Source organism: Doryrhamphus excisus, linkage group LG5 (assembly GCF_037039965.1).
Source record: "Doryrhamphus excisus strain RoL-2023G ecotype Guam linkage group LG5, RoL_Dexc_Guam_v1.1, whole genome shotgun sequence".
Taxonomy (NCBI): domain Eukaryota; kingdom Metazoa; phylum Chordata; class Actinopteri; order Syngnathiformes; family Syngnathidae; genus Doryrhamphus; species Doryrhamphus excisus.
This window is the reverse complement of record NC_136361.1, coordinates 14842512-14863434: the sequence shown is the minus strand read 5'-3', so window position 1 is coordinate 14863434 and position 20923 is coordinate 14842512. Positions and strand designations below refer to the sequence as shown.

General features: G+C 40.1%; 1 protein-coding gene across 1 annotated transcript; it reads left to right on the top strand.

Moving 5' to 3' along the window:
• The first annotated feature begins 3508 nt into the window (after positions 1-3508).
• On the top strand, positions 3509-20866 carry csf3r (colony stimulating factor 3 receptor). The gene is made up of 17 exons (XM_058053261.2): positions 3509-3628; positions 7488-7540; positions 9177-9254; positions 9354-9650; positions 9758-9890; positions 9989-10155; positions 11227-11387; positions 11469-11619; positions 12594-12676; positions 12744-12951; positions 13034-13222; positions 14409-14510; positions 15702-15848; positions 15918-16058; positions 16129-16225; positions 16298-16376; positions 19436-20866. Exons 3-17 carry the CDS (start codon positions 9185-9187, stop codon positions 19919-19921), a joined length of 2511 nt encoding a protein of 836 aa, XP_057909244.2. The 5' UTR covers positions 3509-3628; positions 7488-7540; positions 9177-9184; the 3' UTR covers positions 19922-20866.
• The last annotated feature ends 57 nt before the right edge of the window (positions 20867-20923 follow it).

Here is a 20923-nt window from a genome sequence, read left to right as displayed (position 1 = left end):
TGGGCGGTTTCTAGGGTACACGGCCAATTAATACTGTAGTATGTGATAATAAGATCATCACATGGTTTGTCTGGTATCAGGCATGTGATAACCTATAATAACGAGTCACTTTTTAATTATCTTAATGATTTGGAGTGCATGAGAAAGCTGGAAACCATAGCTTTTTTCGACCATGTGGTGATTTATTATTAACAAATACAGTGCTGTGATTTCTTATTTACGGTGCATGTATGTGGTCAGTATTGGTCTTGGTCTTGGTCTTGGTATTGGTATTGGCTTATTGGTTTGAATTATCGGGATCGGTTTCAGCAGCATAAAACCCCGATCCTGATGAAAGACGTCACCAACATATTATTCGGCTTTGATGGAGTTGTCGGCTTCATAACGCCGGACTGATCCTTCCATCGGTGACTAATCCGAGTTCAGTCACATTGGCAGAGAGAAGGCAGCCTTTTTATTACAAAGTACAGTAACAAGGATGCTAATCGAAGGCGGCTTCATCGCTTGTACGTCAGCTTCAGGGCTAATTTCTACGCTTGCTTAAATGCAGCGTGAAATGCCCAACGGATGGAAAAGCGTGTCTTCCATTTACTGCTGATTAGCGGAGAGGATCAAGCCAAATACGCCATTGCATGATCACTTGTTAATGTATTTTAATTAGTGCCTACTCACCCCTCTTTTTTTTTTCTTTCGTTGCCTTTAATTTTAAAAAAAACGCGTCTTGCATCACATGATCTGCTTTTTTTACAAAACATAGCAGTGGATGCAGCCGATTCAAAGTGTCACCATTTGAAATACAATTTAATTAGCTAATAAACAGGATGTGGCAAGTCGTTTCAAGTGCCCTTCAGGGGCTGGGGGGGGGTCAAGGCACAGTTTATAGTCTTATTTAATAGCTTGTTCTAGTGCCGTGCTCACAAAGACTCAAAAACAAAACACCAATCAGGTTCTTGGATGCTGCCGATTCCAAGGTCAGGGTCAAAGCAGTTTAACTAACTATTCATCATTCCTTGGGGGAAAAAGGCCCGTGGAATCATTATGTGCAGGCATATGGCAGCTAATACATTTACATACTCAAAATACATGAAAATATTCATACAATTTAATAAGCAGGGGGGCCTAATTTTATGCCTTTCCGCTCCCTTTTAATACAACTGTTGTCGTGTGCGATAACAATGATTCCCTTCCCATCTGATTCCAAACATCTCATCTATCTGGGAGATTTTAAACATTCTATCTTTCTAATTAAGTACAGTGACTGCAGTCAACTCAAATGACTGGAGTATCAAAATATCAACGTTTTCATAGAATCCATCTTACAGCATTAAGCTGTGTTATCATCATGTCAGGAATCGATAGTTTGGTATCGACCCGCACCTCAGTACCCCTCTGCCCTTTAGTACTGCATGACAATGCAAGTGCTGCATTCAATTGTAAAACAACACATGACATCATGTGCAGATGTCATAAGGGTTCCTGGCCACTTTCACTACTTGATACTATGTTGCTAGGTGCTAGCATGCTAATTGCTAGCATGTTTGCATTTGAGCTAATTTACTCATGTCTAAAGGCAAATACACACATGGCATGATGTAGGGACACTATAGGACTGCCTTAATACTTTTGGGACTTGGTGCTTTCTTGCTAGATGCTACCATGCTAACTGTTAGCATGTCAGCATTTTAGTTAATTTACTCATGTCTAAAGGCAAATACACACATGACATGATGTAGGGACACTATGGGACTGCCTTAACACTTTGGGACTTGGTGTTTTCTTGCTAGATGTTACCCTGCTAACTGTTAGCATGTTAAAATTTTAGCCAGTTTACTCATGTATAAAGGCTAATACACACATGGCATGATGTAGGGACACTATAGGACTGCCTTAAGACTTTTGGGCATTTTAGCTAATTTACTCATGTCTAAAGACAAATACACATGTGGCATTATGCAGGGACGTTATAGGGCATCCTTGGCACTTTCGATACTTGAGGCTCTCTTGCTAGGTACCAACATGATAACCATTAGCATGTCAGCATTTAGTTAATTTACTCATGTCAAAAGGCAAATACACACATGATATGATGTAGGGACACTATGGGACTGCCTTAAGACTTTTGGGCATTTTAGCTAATTTACTCATGTCTAAAGACAAATACACATGTGGCATTATGCAGGGACGTTATAGGACATCCTTGGCACTTTCGGTACTTGAGGCTCTCTTGCTAGGTACCAACATGATAACCATTAGCATGTCAGCATTTAGTTAATTTACTCATGTCAAAAGGCAAATACACACATGATATGATGTAGGGACACTATGGGACTGCCTTAACACTTTGGGACTTAGTGTTTTCTTGCTAGATGTTACCCTGCTAACTGTTAGCATGTTAAAATTTTAGCCAGTTTACTCATGTATAAAGGCAAATACACACATGGCATGATAAAGGGACACTAGAGGACTGCCTTAATATTTTTGGGACTTGGTGCTTTTTTGCTAGATGCTACCATGCTAACTGTTAGCATGTTAGCATTTTAGCTAATTTACTCATGTCTAAAGGCAAATACACACGTGGCATTATGCAGGGACGTTATAGGACAGCCTTGGCACTTTTGGTACTTGAGGCTCTCTTGCTAGGTACCAACATGATAACCATTTGCATGTCAGCATTTAGTTAATTTACTCATGTCAAAAGGCAAATACACACATGATATGATGTAGGGACACTATGGGACTGCCTTAACACTTTGGGACTTAGTGTTTTCTTGCTAGATGTTACAACTGCTAACTGTTAGCATGTTAAAATTTTAGCCAGTTTACTCATGTATAAAGGCTAATACACACATGGCATGATGTAGGGATGTTATAGGACAGCCTTGGCACTTTCGGTACTTGAGGCTCTCTTGCTAGGTGCTAGCTTGATAACCGTTAGCATGTTAGCATTTTAGCATTTTAGCTAATTTACTCATGTCTAAAAGCAAATACACACATCTAAAGGCTAATACAGACATGATGTGATGCAGGGATATTGTAGGGCCGCCTTGACACTTTCGCTATAGAGTGCCCTAGATGCTAGATGCTAGGGGTTGCTAGATGCTAGCGTGCTAAGAGTTAGCATGTTTGCTTTTTTTGATAAATTCCTCATGTAATGTACACACAACATTGTCCAGCGGCGTGGCACAGCAGACACCGGGCCTGAGGTTTACAGCACAGGTTGCCCATCATGCCCATCAAAATTTCCACAGGAATTTTCTAGTTTTAATATATTATCTATTTTTATAGGGTTTTTTTTGCATGATTGGGGCAATTTGGGTTTATTTGAAAGCCAAATGCATCTGAGTCATGATTGCGCAGGTAAATGTAGTATAATGGATACCAAGTGTATTTTATGACCTTAAAAAATGTCCACACTGAAAATGAATTTTTGAATTTGTACAACACCACCCTCCTCCTCCCCCTCCTCCTCCTTCTCTTCCTCCTCCCAGAGGCCTCTTCCTTGAAAGTTTCACTCCTTTCAAACAAGCGTCCTTGCTGCTTCACAAACATGCGTGGTCCAAACGGGGACGCTTTGAGCCTCCTCGCGTCTCGACCGGTGTGATCTGGGCTTCTACAGCTGCTGCATGTGGTGAGTGCAAGGCCAGCAACTCTGATAACATCTCTGTTTTGTCTTCAATATGTTTCATACTCTTTTGAAGCTTCACTATGAGGTATGATCCCTTTCACATACATTAGAATTGTCCTTTTTTTCAGCAGCAAGAACAAGCCTACATTTAATATTTTAAAGCCTCCCAAGTGAAATATTACTATTATATGCATGTAAAACAAGAGAAGAGGTTTTTTTTTGGGGGGGGGGTGTTTGGATAGATCATTACGTGCACGTCATGTTTACGCTCTTTTCAGCAGTTTAAAAAAAAGGGGGAACTAGTAAAGTTCCTTGTTTTTTAAGTAAGTGGGAAGAATACGGCTGCTGACTTAAAAGGTCAATTTGTCAGTGGGTGTCCAAAGTGCAGCACAGGGGCCATTTTGTGGAGCCTATCCCAGCTGTCTTCGGGCATGAGGCCACATGAGAGATGGCCGAGGGTGAAATTGAACTCTGGTCTCCTCGCTGTGAGATCTGCGTGCTAACCACGAGACCGCCATGCAGCCCATGTTGTGATCTTATTGAGTGCAATTTTGATACTGAATTTAAAGTTATGCATTATTTGTATGTACGCAGTTATTATGTTCTTCCTCATTCGCTTGATAAAATGCCTTGATAAATGACTAAGTAGATGAATGTAATACATTTGTTTGGTTTGACTTAATTAAAACTACTAATTTGTTGCCACTTCATGACCACTGGAAAATGTGGCTCCCAGGTCAAGAATCCCTAGGCTAATGGTTTTTAGCGTCTCTAATGCACCAAATGTATCAAAGCGATCCCGTACATCTTTCACATTTTCTGTATGGAGCTCTCAGTTGAAAAAGTTAGGACTCTTCTTTTCTAAATGTTCAGCAAAATCAGCTTTATGCACCAAAAAAAAGTGAATATACGTATCTCCTAATTCCTTCTTCAGAGTACTAGTGAGAAATAAAAAAAAGGGGAAGTGGTGTGAAGTGTGTAATGGTACGATGTGTCAAGGATGTTGCCAAATCCTGAAAGTGTGGTTACGAAGTGTCCCTCCTCAAACAGCCACTGGCTCATATGGAGGGGAAGGTGGGGGTGGCACGCACAGGCAATAAGTTGAGGACACTCAGAATTGTTTATTAATTCTTATATTATTTATTGTTATTATAATTCATTCATTAATTTTCTACCACTTTTCCTCACAAGGGTCGCGGGGGTGCTGGAGCCTATCCCAGCTGTCTTCGGGCGAGAGGCAGGGTACACCCCGGACTGGTCGCCAGCCAATCACAGGGCACATATAGACAAACAACCATTCACACTCACATTCATACCTATGGACAATTTGGAGTCACCAATTAACCTAGCATGTTTTTGGAACATGCAAACTCCACACAGAGATGGCCGAGGGTGGAATTGAACCCTGGTGTCCTAGCTGTGAGGTCTGCGCGCTAACCACTCGACTGCCGTGCCTCCTTGTTATTATAATATTTCCTATAATTGTAACATTTATCACAAATACCTGCCTTTTTCGGGGGGGTGGATTTGAAAATTGACGACTCTGGTCAATTAATAGCTGAGCTGATTGCCCCCCCCCCCACCCCCCCCCCAACACCCCAACCCATATCTCTGCCACTGCAAACAGCAGCAGGGGAAAGGAAACATATGGCAGCTGTAGTACAACCATTGACTCACTATTATGCATTCATACCATACAATGGTGTTGTGTAATTAAGTGTTCTTCTTTTTCAAATTAGCTTGCTTTCAAAACAAAAAATACACTATTGCTTCATATTAGCACCTCAGGCTACACTACCTGCTGGAAGTAATCAGACAATCCCAATTGCATTTTGGTTGGTCTTTATTGCACAAGGCTGATAAGAAATACCAATTCTGTGGCGTGACTTATTGTGGACCGCGAGTGACTAATATTTAAAGTAAAAACCCTCATTTTTTTGTTGTGATTTTGCTGCCATAGTTTGTGTGATTCAGAAAAATAGTGAATTGTAATACAACGGAAAGTCGACAATCCGTTCCATGATGCTGCTTGACTTCTAAGTTGCATTTTTTTCCCCATAAGTTGCATTTATCTGTTCAAGGGTCGAACTGTCACCATTATAAAACCAATACAGGCCATGTTTTTAGTACAAATTTTAAAATAGAGGGTATAATATCCATTTTTGTACCGCTTATCCTCACAAGGGTCACATGTATGCTGGAGCCTATCCCAGCTATGGACAATTTGAAGTCACCAATTAACCTAGCACGTTTTTGGGAGGAAACTGGAGTACCCAATGAACATGCAAACTACATACAGAAGTGCCCGAGTCGGGAATCAAACACGGGTGTCCTAGCCTGTAGACCAAGCAGCCAAGACTATAATATGGTACGTATGTGTTAATAATTCTGTATTATTATATATAACATAACTACTGTAAAGAACGAGTAACATAAGCTTAATTGCTATTGTACAGTGCATTATAACAAAATTATGTTATGCTTTAAGCTACATGCTATGTAGATTTGCCTATGGTAAAATTATATACAGTTACACTTTTAAAATTAATTAATTTTATGGTGCAGAATTGTGCTTTTATTTATTTGTTTTTTTTATTTGTTTATTTATTTATTTATACTAATCAATATTTTCATGTTAATATGCAAGATTATAGCAAGTGGCTAATTTCCATCTAAACCCTGATTCTTGCCCGAAAACAGCTGGGATAGGCTCCAGCATATCTGAGACTCTGGTGAAGATAAGCGGCATAGAAAATCGATGGATGGAAGTGGAAGTAGTTGGAAAATTCAAAAAGCAACAGCAGAACAAAAATGGAAAAATATCAGTAATTTTAATAAGGAAAAACAATCACATTTTAGTAGCATACGGTTGAAATATGAAAGAAAAGTGTTTTTCTACTTTTTACTTGGTGTTTCTCATCAAAAATGGAAAAATATCAGTACATTTATAAGGAAAAACAATCACATTTTAGTAGCATACAGTTGAAATATGAAAGAAGAGTGTTTTTCTACTTTGTACTTGGTGTTTATCATCAAAAATGGAAAAATATCTGTAATTTTAATAAGGAAAAACAATCACATTTTAGTAGCATACGGTTGAAATATGAAAGAAAAGTGTTTTTCTACTTTTTACTTGGTGTTTCTCATCAAAAATGGAAAAATATCAGTACATTTATAAGGAAAAACAATCACATTTTAGTAGCATACGGTTAAAATATGAAAGAAAAGTGTTTTTCTACTTTTTACTTGGTGTTTCTCATCAAAAATTGAAAAATATCAGTAATTTTAATAAGGAAAAACAATCACATTTTAGAAGCATACAGTTGAAATATGAAAGAAGAGTGTTTTTCTACTTTGTACTTGGTGTTTCTCATCAAAAATGGAAAAATATCTGTAATTTTAATAAGGAAAAACAATCACATTTTAGTAGCATACGGTTGAAATATGAAAGAAAAGTGTTTTTCTACTTTTTACTTGGTGTTTCTCATCAAAAATGGAAAAATATCAGTAATTACATAAGGAAAAACAATCACATTTTAGTAGCATACAGTTGAAATATGAAAGAAAAGTGTTTTTCTACTTTTTACTTGGTGTTTTTCATCAAAAATGGAAAAATATCAGTACATTTATAAGGAAAAACAATCACATTTTAGTAGCATACGGTTGAAATATGAAAAAGAAAAGTGTTTTTCTACTTTTTACTTGGTGTTTTTCATCAAAAATGGAAAAATATCAGTAATTACATAAGGAAAAACAATCACATTTTAGTAGCATACAGTTGAAATATGAAAGAAAAGTGTTTTTCTACTTTTTACTTGGTGTTTCTCATCATCTTTGTGTTTTTTTTTTCCCTTTAAACCAGTGCTGACACAAGAAAACTCCCGATTTCAGTGAAGATTTGATGTTTGTGGAATGGTGAGTTCACTCTAAGAAGCAATATGTTGATGGTGATGTGACTTTACAGGCGCAATTTATTTTGATATGTTACATTACTTCTGTGATAGCACAATATCATCTTGCAACTGAAAATTACACAACATATGCTGATGTAGCTTATCTTCTCCAGAGGCAATACTACAGACAGTAAACTTCCATATACTTTAGAGGACAGCAGAGTAGATTTACTGTCCACTAAAAGTGAGTCAAAACACAGACATTGTTGTGTAAATAACATCAACACAATTGAGTAGCAAGATAATTCTTCAATTCTAAACTCAGATCCAGGATTTTAAGTGATATTACTGTCCTAGATGGCCTTGCCATCCCACAAAGCCTGGGTTCTGTCCAAGGTTTCTTCCCCCAAGGGAGTTTTTCCTTGCCTCCGTGGCCTCATGTGAGGTTTCCGTTGATTCTCTGTTTTCATTTGTGACCTTCATGTGTAAATTGCCATGAGAAAACTGCTGTTGTGATTTGGCACTGTGCTGTATAAATGAATTCAATTGAATTTAATGAAAACATGCTGCAGGCTGCACGGCGGCGAGTGGTTAGCACGCAGACCTCACAGCTAGGAGACCAGGGTTCAATTCCACCCCCGGCCATCTCTGTGTGGAGTTTGCATGTTGTATGTTGAATGAATGAGCTAAGTTTTTCAAATGATTAAACATTTTTATCAGATTTATCACAGTTTCAAAATTAATTAATCATGATTAATTACATGGGTTTCCTCCGGGTACTCCGGTTTCCTCCCACATTCCAAAAACATGCTAGGTTAATTGGCGACTCCTATATGTGCCCGTGATTGGCTGGCGACCAGTCCAGGGTGGACCCCGCCTCTCGCCCGAAGACAGCTGGGATAGGCTCCAGCACCCCCCGCGACCCTCGTGAGGAAAAAACGGTAGAAAATGAATGAATGAACCAAGTTTTTCTAATGATTAAACGTTTTTATCAGATTTATCACAGTTTTAAAATTAATGAATGATGATCTAGTGGTTAGCGCGCAGACCTCACAGCTAGGAGACCAGGGTTCAATTCCACCCTCGGCCATCTCTGTGTGGAGTTTGCATGTTCTCCCCGTGCATGCGTGGGTTTTCTCCGGGTACGCCGGTTTCCTCCCACATTCCAAAAACATGCTAGGTTAATTGGTGACTCCAAATTGTCCATAGGTATGAATGAGAGTGTGAATGGTTGTTTGTCTATACCTATTGCCTGTGATTGGCTGGCGACCAGTCCAGGGTGTACCCCTCCTCTCGCCCAAAGACAGCTGGGATAGGCTCCAGCACCCCCCGCGACCCTCGTGAGGAAAAAGCGGTAGAAAATTAATGAATGAATGAATGATTAATCACATGGGTTTTCTCCGGGTACTCCGGTTTCCTCCCACATTCCAAAAACATGCTAGGTTAATTGGTGACTCCAAATTGTCCATAGGTATGAATGTGAGTGTGAATGGTTGTTTGTCTATATGTGCCCTGTGATTGGCTGGCGACCAGTCTAGGGTGTACCTCGCTTCTCGCCCGAAGACAGCTGGGATAGGCTCCAGCACGCCTGTGACCTTAGTGAGTATAAGCGGTAGAAAATGAATGAATGAATGAAAACATCTTTTGGTGCTTGTCAGGTGCCATCATGGCGGCCACATGGATGTCAGTGGTGGTCATGCTGGGCGTAGTAGCGGATGTGTACTCGGTGCGAAGCGGTAAGTTTCGTTGTCATGGGTATGAAAAATAAAACAAAGATCCAGCTTTCATGATTTTGCGAGTTTTACAAATGACGCATTTTATTCTCCTCATCTCAGAGAGTGACGGTCAACCATGCGCGAGTGTCCACGCCGACAGTTCCGTGGTGGCGATGGGGTCGCCTGTGGAAGCCACTTGCGTAATCACAAATGACTGCCCCCTCCTCACTGGACACACGGGTGATGTGGAGTGGCGACTGGACGACGTGGTCCTTCCCGGCATACCCACGGTCAATCGGAGCAACAGAACCTATCGAGTGGTCATCCCCAGTTTCCAACGCACCAGGGCCATCCTCACATGTTGCATCCTGACCTCGCCCATGCAGATCATCGGAGGGGTGGAAATCCGAGCTGGATGTGAGGAACCGTTATGAATCCAGTTTTGAGAGGTGTAATAAAATAAAAATGGCGGCATGTATTTATATCAGTTGTTCACATACATTATGTATTGTATTTCTCCATAGATCCTCCTTCAGTGCCACAGAACCTAAGTTGTCAGACCAACCTTTCCACCCACAGAAGCCTGACCTGTAACTGGAAAGCCAGCCTGGAAGCGACCCACCTGCCCACAAAGTACACCCTCCACACCCACATAGGGTAAATATTCCTTGGGAATACCCTGAGGCTGTTTCTGCGGAATGTCAGTCAGTATTCCTTTGGGCTTGCACAACTTTTTTATATGTTCCTCATTTCAGGAGTTTAAACCAGAACCACACTTACGATCTGCCACCCGGGGTCCAGAGATATACCATCCCTCGCACTGGCTTTGTGTTATTCTCAGAAATGGAAATATATGTAAAAGCTGTGAATCAGCTGGGAGAAGCGAGTTCGCCGCAGCTCACTTTGGAGCCTATCAGTTCAGGTAATCATGTTGGGGAATGGGGCTTTGTGTTGTACATTGATTCATAGCAGTGGCGTTCAAAGTGTGGCCTGTGGCTGTTCTTTATTGGCCTGCGGCATATTGTAAAAAAAATACAATTAAACAAGAAAACTAAACAAAAAAACAACAAAAGGGAAAGTGGTAAAAAAAAAAGACCAGCAATTTTATGACAATAAAGACAAAATAAGAGGATAATTATTTTTGAGAAAAAAATGAAATATTAAATAAAAATATAAAGTTAAAGTTAAAATATGTAATTTAAAAATATATTATATACTATATTTTGTAATATTATGAGAAACAAGTAAAGAAGAATACATTTGCAATTTACTAATTTAATAAAAATGTAAATTTTTATTTAAATAAATAAATAAATATATATAAATATAAATATAAATATAAATATAAATATAAATATAAATATAAATATAAATATAAATATAAATATAAATATAAATATAAATATAAATATAAATATAAATATAAATATAAATATAAATATAAATATAAATATAAATATAATATTTTGATAATAAATTCAAAATATTGGGAAAATAAAGACACCAGAAAAAAATAGCAAAAAGAACGTTAAAATATGTGTATAAAAAAACTAGCAAAAAGTGTAATGTAAGACAAAAAGTTCCTATCAGGGATGCTCCAATCAGGGCTTAATGTTGCCGATTCCCATTCCGATCAGCATACGGATTAACTGTTAATTTTCAATTTATTTATGATGTGTGCTGTCAGCCAGGGCCAATGCTGGATAATCCAACCAATTTCCAATTCCACCAAATTCCTGGTGTTTTACTGTCAATTAAAACATTTTATCGCGAGTAATCAAAAACTCCAGACTCGTACTGGTGGTTGGTGGGTCTGTATATAAAGTGATCCCCCCCTCCTGATTTCTTTACGTGATAAATAAGTATTATTTATTCATTATTATTTACTTAATAAATAAGATCAATTGAAAATCGGTTGTATAGTTTTCCCTTATCCTGCTAACTAACAAACAGCAAACGTTGCTTCTATCTCTGGATTGACTTTCTTTTTCAGCTAAGTTTGACCCACCAAAGATTGTAAAGATCCAAGTGGTGCAGTTTGGCTGCCTCCGGCTAAGATGGGACTTATCACAGCACCAGCACTGGATGAAGGACTATGTGAGCCTTGAAGTCAGACTCAAGACAGCGGATAGCAGCCAATGGAACCAACCACCAGCAAGTCCAACTCTTTATAAGCCATGTAGTTCTCATTTCTTATAGCGTACTAGTTTTAAGCCGGGATGAATGACATTTCAGACCCTGGCGCCTCGGGTGGTGTCCAAGAAGCCTGTGGATCGGTGTCATCTGCTACACGGGATGCAGTACGTGGCCCAGATCAGAGTTCAATACCAACAAAGTCCCTGGAGTGAATGGAGCAACAGCCAATCTGCAATGACCATGGAGAGAGGTAGGCCTCATCCAGGGGTATCCAAAGTGAAGCCCGTCAGCCATTTGTGGCCCATTCATAAAAATGTAATTTAATGTAATTAATTTTAATTGATTAAATTAATTAAATTTAATTAAACAATTAATAATTGAATTAAAAAATACTTTTATATAGTTGGAATATGAGAAACAAACAAAACAAAATAAAGTTGTCATTTTGGGAAATTGGGTTGCAAAAAAATCAGAGAGGTAGGCCTCATCCAGGGGTATCCAAAGTGAAGCCCGTGAGCCATTTGTGGCTCAAGTCTTTTTTTGTTGGCCCATTTATAAAAAATTAATTTAATTTAATTAATTTTAATTGATGAAATTAATTAAATTTAATTAATAGAATTTAATTAAAATTTTAATAATTTAATTAAAAAAGAAAAAAATACTTTTATATAGTTGGAATATGAGAAACAAACTAAACAAAATAAAGTTATCATTTTGGGAATTTGTGTTGCAAAAAAATAGGTAGGCCTCATCCAGGGGTATCCAAAGTGAAGCCCGTGAGCCATTTGTGGCTCATGTCTTTTTTTTGTTGGCCCATTCATAAAAATTTAATTTAGTTAATTTTAATTGATTAAATACATTAAAGTTAATTAATTAAATGCAATTAAAAATGTAATAATTTAATTAAAAAAGAAAAAAATACTTTAATATCATTGGAATATGAGAAACAAACAAAATAAAGTTGTCATTTTGGGAAATTGTGTTGCAAAAAAATTACAATGTTAAGAGAATAAAGGCAAAAAAATTGGAATAATGTTACAATATTTTAAAAAAAAAAATTGAAATTGTTGGAAAATTAAAAAAATAAAAATCAACAAGCAGCACGTTGGTGGAGTGGTTAGCATGTAGGAAAATGGTTATTGTTTTTTAGTGTATCTCGTACCTAATAGTCTGTAAACCTTACCACATTACCTAAGTAGTTAACAAACATGTTATTTTTCTCAGCTCCTACAGGACTCCTGGACACATGGATGAGAGTGGCAAGGGATCACGTGCACAAACAGCTCCAAATGCTTTTGTTTTGGAAGGTACACATAGTAGTAGTTGTAGATGAAATAGATGTGCCATTAAAATAGTTTGAATCCTTTGTTTCAGCCGTCACAACGGTTCAGAGCCAACGGACGAAATGTGTCTTATGTTGTCTCTGTGCAAAAAGTGGTGAGTAAGAGGGGAACGCTCTGCGCTACCGCAGAGAGACATTGCACCTTCCAGGTTCCCCAAAGAGCAAGGAAAGTGTACGTCATTGCAGTGAATGCAGCAGGGAAATCCTCCCCTACGCAAGTCAGAATCTACCATCCCAAAGGTTTCTTTTTTTCCCAGAGTGGTTCAAAAAAAGTGTGTCGTTGTTGATGCTGATGCTTGTAGTGACAACATATGTCTTTTAGCACATGAGGCGATATTGAACGTCAGCGCAGTCGCTCTTGATAACAGATCCATTCTGGTCCAGTGGAAGAAGATCACGTCAGGCATTCTTGTTGATTATGTGGTGGAATGGAGACCTCTGTTACAGAACGACCTCTCCCTTGTTCAGTTTGAGCTGGCTGGTCGGAATATGTCGAGCATCGTCATAACAGGTGGGTGTTTCTTCCGCTCAGACAACCACTAAATTGCCTCACCATAACCACAACAGTAACCGAATTTTTCCAACCTTTGCCTTACACAAAACCAAGAAATGCAGAGTTTTCTAATTTCGTGAGTTCACTCTGTCACATTTATTCATTCATTTTCTACCGCTTTTTTCCTCACGAGGGTCGCGGGGGTGCTGGAGCCTATCCCAGCTGTCTTTGGGTGAGAGGCGGGGTACACCCTGGACTGGTGGCCAGCCAATCACAGGGCACACATAGACAAACAACCATTCACACTCACATTCATACCTATGGACAATTTGGAGTCGCCAATTAACCTAGCATGTTTTTGGAATGTGGGAGGAAACTGGAGTACCCGGAGAAAACCCACGCATGCACGGGGAGAACATGCAAACTCCACACAGAGATGGCCGAGGGTGGAATTGAACCCTGCTGTGAGGTATGCGCGCTAACCACTATCCCACCGTGCTAGGTTAATTGGCGACTCCAAATTGTCCATAGGTATGAATGTGAGTGTGAATGGTTGTTTGTCTATATGTGCCCTGCGATTGGCTGGCGACCAGTCCAGGGTGTACCCCGCCTTACGCCCGAAGACAGCTGGGATAGGCTCCAGCCCCCCCGCGACCCTCGTGAGGAAAAACGGTCGAAAATGAATGAATGAATGGTTCAGTTGCTAATAGTGTACATAATAATAAATGGCTATGTGGTCAAGTAGAGCTACTTTCTCATGCACTCCATTGCATTATTAAAGTTAAAACATTAACTTTTCGAAGTCTCTCTCTAATTATCTCCCGGCAAAACAATGCTTTTCTTTATTTTTTTCAAGTTACTATGCCTTCAGTTCACACTTGGAGTCTTCTGACAGTTAGAAAATCATTGGCATAGACTATTACACAGGGGGGAAAGTGGCCGATGGTGACCAGTAATAAAGAAGTTACCAAAAACCAGTCCAGGCCGGATGAAATAATAAGCAGCGTGTAGCAAAAAGGCCATCCTATGTTATGTTACCATCCATCATATATCCCTATTCTTCATCTCCCTCCCTGGCAATTGCCCTCTCTTATATATAAGGTCTTCATCTCGTACATGACCTGCCTTTTACCCCCTGTTAGGAGCTTACGGGGCGCTGATACACTCTCAACCCCCTCCTCCTCCTCCTTGCTCTCATCCACAGGAAGCTTTGAGCCGTACAAGCCCTACGGGATCTCTGTGTATCCCAGATTTAAAGACGGGATCGGTCGGCCTCAGACTGTTAATGCCTACTCGCTGCAGAAGGGTGAGTAAGTAAAGGAGGACGAGGTGTCATAAAGAGGGAAGTGCTTTGCTTTTGTGTGAAGTGAAGCAGAGGGGTGAGGAGTATCCGTTGGGTGGTAGAACAGGGCCCTCTTGTGGCTGGAAAAGTAATTGTTTTGTTGGCCTTTTAGCAAGAAAAGCATTAAAATACATCCATCCATTCATCAGTTTTTTATGCAGCTTAGCCTCATGCACCAATCACAGGGCACATATAGACAAAACCATTCACACTCACATTCATACCTACTGTATGAACACATTCAAAAAAAAACACTGACAAAAAAATTGCACAATACAGAACGGATTGTTTTTATATGGTGTCCATCCTTGTGCATTGTTTAAGTTCCTTACTCAATCTGTTCCATAATTTGATTCCACATACTGAAATGCTGTTAGTTTGTATTGTTGTTCTTGCATATCAGTGTTTCAAGTTTAGTTTTCATCGTGTTTCTCCTCTTGTAGAAAAGTATTATGACATTTATGGGGTCGCACGGTGCCCCAAGTGGTTAACATGTTGGCCACACAACCCGGATACCAGGGGTTCGAATCTCCGGCTACTCCAGTTTTCTCCCACATTCCAAAATTTTCTACCGCTTATCCTAGCGGAGTACCTGGAGAAAACCCACACATGCACAGGGAGAACATGCAAACTCCACACAGAGATAGCCGAGGAAGGAATTGAATCCGGGTCTCCTAGCTGTGAGGCCTGTGTGCTAACCACTTGACCACTGTGCAACCCTATGGGCAATTTGGAGTCGCCAATTAACCTAGCATGTTTTTGGAATGTGGGAGGAAACCGGAGTACCCGGAGAAAACCCATGCATGCACGGGGAGAACATGCAAACTCCACACAGAGATGGCCGAGGAAAGAATTGAATCCGGGTCTCCCAGCTGTGAGGCCTGTGTGCTAACCACTTGGTCGCCGTGCAGCCATTCCAAAAACATGCTAGGTTAATTGGCGACTCCAAATTGTCCATAGGTATGAATGTGAGTGTGAATGGTTGTTTGTCTATATGTGCCCTGTGATTGGCTGGCGACCGGTCCGGGAGTGTACCCCGCCTCTCGCCTGAAGACAGATGGGATAGGCTCCAGCATACCCTTAACCCTAGTGAGGATAAGCAGCATAGAAAGCGGATGAATGTATCGTCTACTGACTGCAATAATCTTTTTCTAGCACCATCTTTGGTTCCACATGTAACTATTCAAGTAAACTGGCAGTCTCACGTGGAACTCACCTGGAATGAAATACCTTTGGACCAACGCAACGGGATTATTCGAAGCTACAAATTGTTTTACTGGGACGAGGCAAGAAGAGTCCATGGTAAGTACATTTTCAATGAAAATTTATTTTATTTATATCTCAGCTATAAATGTGCTACTGTTATTTTAGTGGCAATTGGAGACCTGGAAGAGAGACGACTGGTCCTGACAGGCCTCAACGCTTTGTCTGTTTATGATGCCGTGTTGATGGTTAGCACGGACGGCGGGAGCCGAAACGGGTCGATGGTTCATTTTGACGTCAAAGGAATAGGTTGGTATCACTTTGCATTTGCAGAGATTCTACTATAAAAGAAAATGTACTGTAAATTCTTCCTCCTCAGATCGGGTGGCTGTCGTGTTGATGGTAGTGTTGCCTGGGGTGGTTTTAGCTCTGCTGTTCATTTTTATGGTTGTGGCTTGTTACACCAAAGAAAGCAGGTAAGACCATGGCTCAGTCGGCCGTGATGGAAAGTACCAGTGGGATTCTTCTTCATTCTCTTCTTTTTCCAGGCTAAAGGTGCGCTTTTGGCCCATTGTACCTGATCCTGCAAATAGCAGCATCAAAAGTTGGACTTCTGAATCCACACAGGTAATACAAAATGTATAAACATACTGAAGAAATGTATTAGACCACCACCTAATGTATGTGGTTAATACAGCAGTATGTAGAAGTTATGGATTTCTATTTTCTTTCATGCGAAAGTGCCATTATTGATAATGGTACTGGTTTTATTTCATTTGAACGTGCATCAGATTACAATTGAATGCATCACATAATCAGTTCACAGTTCCACATATCCAAAAGGAGTAGGAAGAAGCAAAGCTTATTAAATCCTACCCCTCCATCTGGTATTTTTACAATCAGTAACTGTTACATTTGTTCACTTCCTGCTTTCCATAAAACATTTTTTTTGTTTTTTTGTTTTTTTTTTAATAATGCACCTCGTACCAAAGTACGAGGTGATATGAGCATCCAATGACATAATGGGTACCATAGTAAGTGTCAATATAGTGATATGTATAGCACATCATGACTGGTTCAAGACTCTTCATCCTTGTATTTAGCAAACATCAACTGCTTGTATTGTTTCTTGAATTGGCTCATCGTTGTGCATTGTTTGAGGGTCTTACTCAATCCATCCCATAGTTTGATTCCACATACTGAAATGCTATGGCTTTTTAACGTAGTCCTAGCATATAAGTGTTTCAAATGTAGTTCTTCCCTGAGATCATATTTCTCCTCTCTTGTAGAGAAGTATTGGATGACATTTTTAGCTAATTGCTTAATTTTAGCCTTATGCATTATTTTAGCTGTTTGAAGATGAACTATATCAGCAAGTTTAAGTATTTGTGATTTTAGAAATAAGGAGTTAGTATGTTCTCTGTAGGCGCCATTATGAATTATCCTTACTGACCTTTTTTGCAGTACATTTAGCGAGTGAAGATTGCTTTTATAGTTATTACCCCATAATTCCACACAATAAGTAAGATATGGTAGAACCAGAGAGCAATAAAGAGTGTGGAGTGATTTCTGATTATTATTGTTATTCATATGTATTTACATTAACTATTCTCATTTACTTTTCTCCTTTTTATGTTAGCTGGTCTATTGAATTTGTTAATGCATATACTGTATAATTTATAGATAACATATTCCATCCAGGACTGCACTAGGAGACCCAAGTTTGATTCCACTCTCGGAGATCTCTGTGTGGAGTTTGCATGTTCTCCCCGTGCATGCGTGGGTTTTCTCCGGGTACTCCGGTTTCCTCCCACATTCCAAAAACATGCTAGGTTAATTGGCGACTCCAAATTGTCCATAGGTATGAATGTGAGTGTGAATGGTTGTTTGTCTATATGTGCCCTGTGATTGGCTGGCCACTAGTCCAGGGTGTACCCCGCCTCTCGCCCAAAGACAGCTGGGATAGGCTCCAGCACCCCCACGACTCTTGTGAGGATAAGCAGTCAGACATGCACTGAAAAGGCATCCTAACCAGATCCCAGGGTCCTTCTCATCTGGCAGTGCTTTTCACCTTAAAACTCATTTTTGCCACTTGTACCCACAATCTTGTTGTTTCGGTCACTACCCAAAGCTCATAGCAATAGGTGAGGGTATGAATGTCGATTGACAGATAAATTGAGAGCTTCGCCTTTCGACTCAGCTCCTTCTTCACCACAACGGATCTTGTGAACAACACCTTGAGGTTCTTAAACTTCTCCACACACGGAGATGGCACTCCACCCTTTTCTGAGCAATAACCATGAACTTGGACTTCGAGGTGCTGATTCTCATCCCAAGTACTTTACACTCGGCTGCGAACCGATCCAGTGAGAGTTGAAGGTCACGGCTCAATGAAGCCAGCAGTACCACATCATCTGCAAAAAAGCAGAAACTCAATTCTGCAGCCACTAAACCGGAACCCCTCAAGGCCCTCTTTGCGCTTAGAAATTCTGTCCATAAAAGTAGTGAACAGAATCGGTGATAAAGGGCAGCCCTGGCGGAGTCCAAATGGGTCCGACTTATTGTCAGCAATATGAACCATACTCATACATATTACCATTTCTTTCAAATGTTGTTCACAAATCTAAATGTTTGATAATGAGCATTTTTGCTTTGCTGAGACAATCCATCCCACCTCACTGATGTGCCACATCAAGATACTGATCTGACACCTCGATTAGTCCACAGGTGTACCTTATTGTTGTGTCATACATCCATGAACATCACCTCACGTTTCAGCAAGATAATGCCCCATTTTGCAAGGATCTGTACACAATTCCTGGAAGCTGAAAATGTCCCAGTTCTTGCATGGCCAGCATACTCACCGGACATGTCACCCATTTAGTCTGTTTGGGATATGCTTGACTGGCGTATACGACAGCGTGTACCAGTTCCCATTGATATCCAGCAACTTTGCACAGCCATTGACGAGAAGTGGACCAACATTCCACAGGCCACAATTGACAATTTGATAAAGTCTATGCAAAGAAGATGTGTTGCACATGAGGTAAATGGTGGTCACACTAGATACTGACTGGTTCTGAGTCCCCAGACCCTCAATAAATTTTAAAAAATGCACATTTCAGGGTGGCCTTTTATTGTGGACAGTCTAAGGTATGTCTGATGAGCATCTTGATGAGGCACCATTTTTGAGAGAAATGGTAATATTGTGTATCTGGAATTAATTTTAGATCTTGAAGTCCATCTCATGAAAAATGGGAGCAAAAACAAAAGTGTTGCGTTTATATTTTTTGTTGAGTATATATCATTCATTCATTCATTCATTCATTCATTTTCTACCGCTTTTCCTCATGAGGGTTGCAGGGAGTGCTGGAGCCTCCTGTCTTCGGGCATGAGGCGGGGTACACCCTGGACTGGTCGCCAGCCAATCACAGGGCACATATAGACAAACAACCATTCACACTCACATTCATACCTATGGACAATTTGGAGTCACCAATTAACCTAGCATGTTTTTAGAATGTGGGAGGAAACCGGAATACCCGGAGAAAACCCATGCATGCACCTAGCTGTGAGGTCTGCGCGCTAACCACTAGACCGCCGTGCCGCCGAGTATATATCAATGTAATGCTAATATCAAATAAAACATGCATTCAACCTAAATTATCTAATCTTTCTTTTTGCAGGATGTCATATCTCCTTGGGACCGCGACGAGCCTAATCCAGTATACCTGTCTCACCTGAGTTTCCTGGAACTCCCCATGAAACAAAACAAAGAAGACGATGATAACTCTTGGTCTAACAGGCAAGATGACACGAGTGACCTCGGAGAGTCCATTTGCGGCTCCCCTTTCCTTCCCACCTTCTCGTCTTCAAACAGTGACTCCGTCCCTTATGCTACCGTCATCTTTCCCACTCCGAACTCTCCACCCCAGCAACACGCCCACGTGTACCTGCGCTCAGAGTCAACGCAGCCTCTGTTGGCATCGGAAGAACTCCAAAGTCCGAAGCGCTACCAGAACCTGGCATGTGACGGCTCCCATGGGGAACAGTGCTTTTTTGGACCGTGTGGGTGTCCTGAAGAAGAAGAAGAAGAAGAAGAGGCGGAGCCAGCAATTCATTGGGATGACTTCCCTTTTTTAAGCTCATTAGCCATGAATGAGACTCATTGAATTGCAAACTGTGGTACAAGTACCGCTGGTGGGCTCTGTTGAGTGCAGGGGTGGGCAAACTGCGGCCTGCAGGCCACATCAGGCCCGCCAAGCTTCTTAATCTAGGCCACTGGACATTTCAAAATGTCTTTTTTTTTAAACATTTATCATGGAAAGCGTAGCCGGCAACAAGACTTGCAGCGCTATTGTGGCAGGCTTTAGTCGCCAAAATACTCAGATACAATTTGCATCTTGTACAAAAAAGTCATCCAAACAACACAACATGTCAACACATGTTGACCCACCTACATGCCATAAAAATACCCATGTATTCCCCCACCGCAAGGCATGCTGGGTAGCTTGTGGTACTCTTTTTGCCCTGTTTTTTGATTGCAAAATATGTTGAGGAGGTTGTCAAAGTAGTAAACAAAGAGGAGTTAACAGACTCTTGATATGCAATGTTTTATTGTTCATATTGTTGTTGCAGGGGCATTTGGAAATACTGTAACAGTTTTAAATGATGTGTTATGTTTAGCGCTTACTTGTTCATGTTGTTGATGATGCGTTAAGTTGCGATGGATGTGTTGTGTTTTCATTTTGTTGCAGTGTGTATAATTGCGTTGGTCTATATATTGACCGCCCACCACCACATTTTTAACTTGCTCTTGATGCTGTATGATCAGTAGGTAAATGTGGTAATAGTGTCAAAGTGATTTGAGTACCTTAAAGGTAAAAAAAAAAGCAGCATACAAGTCAAAGACCATTTTCATTTACTTTATATGTAATATGTATTGTGTTCTGGTGTGTAATCCTGGTAGAATCAATGAAAGAATCACTCAGTGGTTTACATTGATGTACATTCTATATCACAGGGGCGTTGCCAGCCGTTCCATGAAAAACTGCTGGCACTTTTTAAATGTTTTTTTTTATGTTTCCTTCAAAGGTTTTTTTTAAATAAAGCATTTTACCTCATTTGAACTTTTTTTTACATAACTGAACCCACAAAAAACACCATTTTTGTGG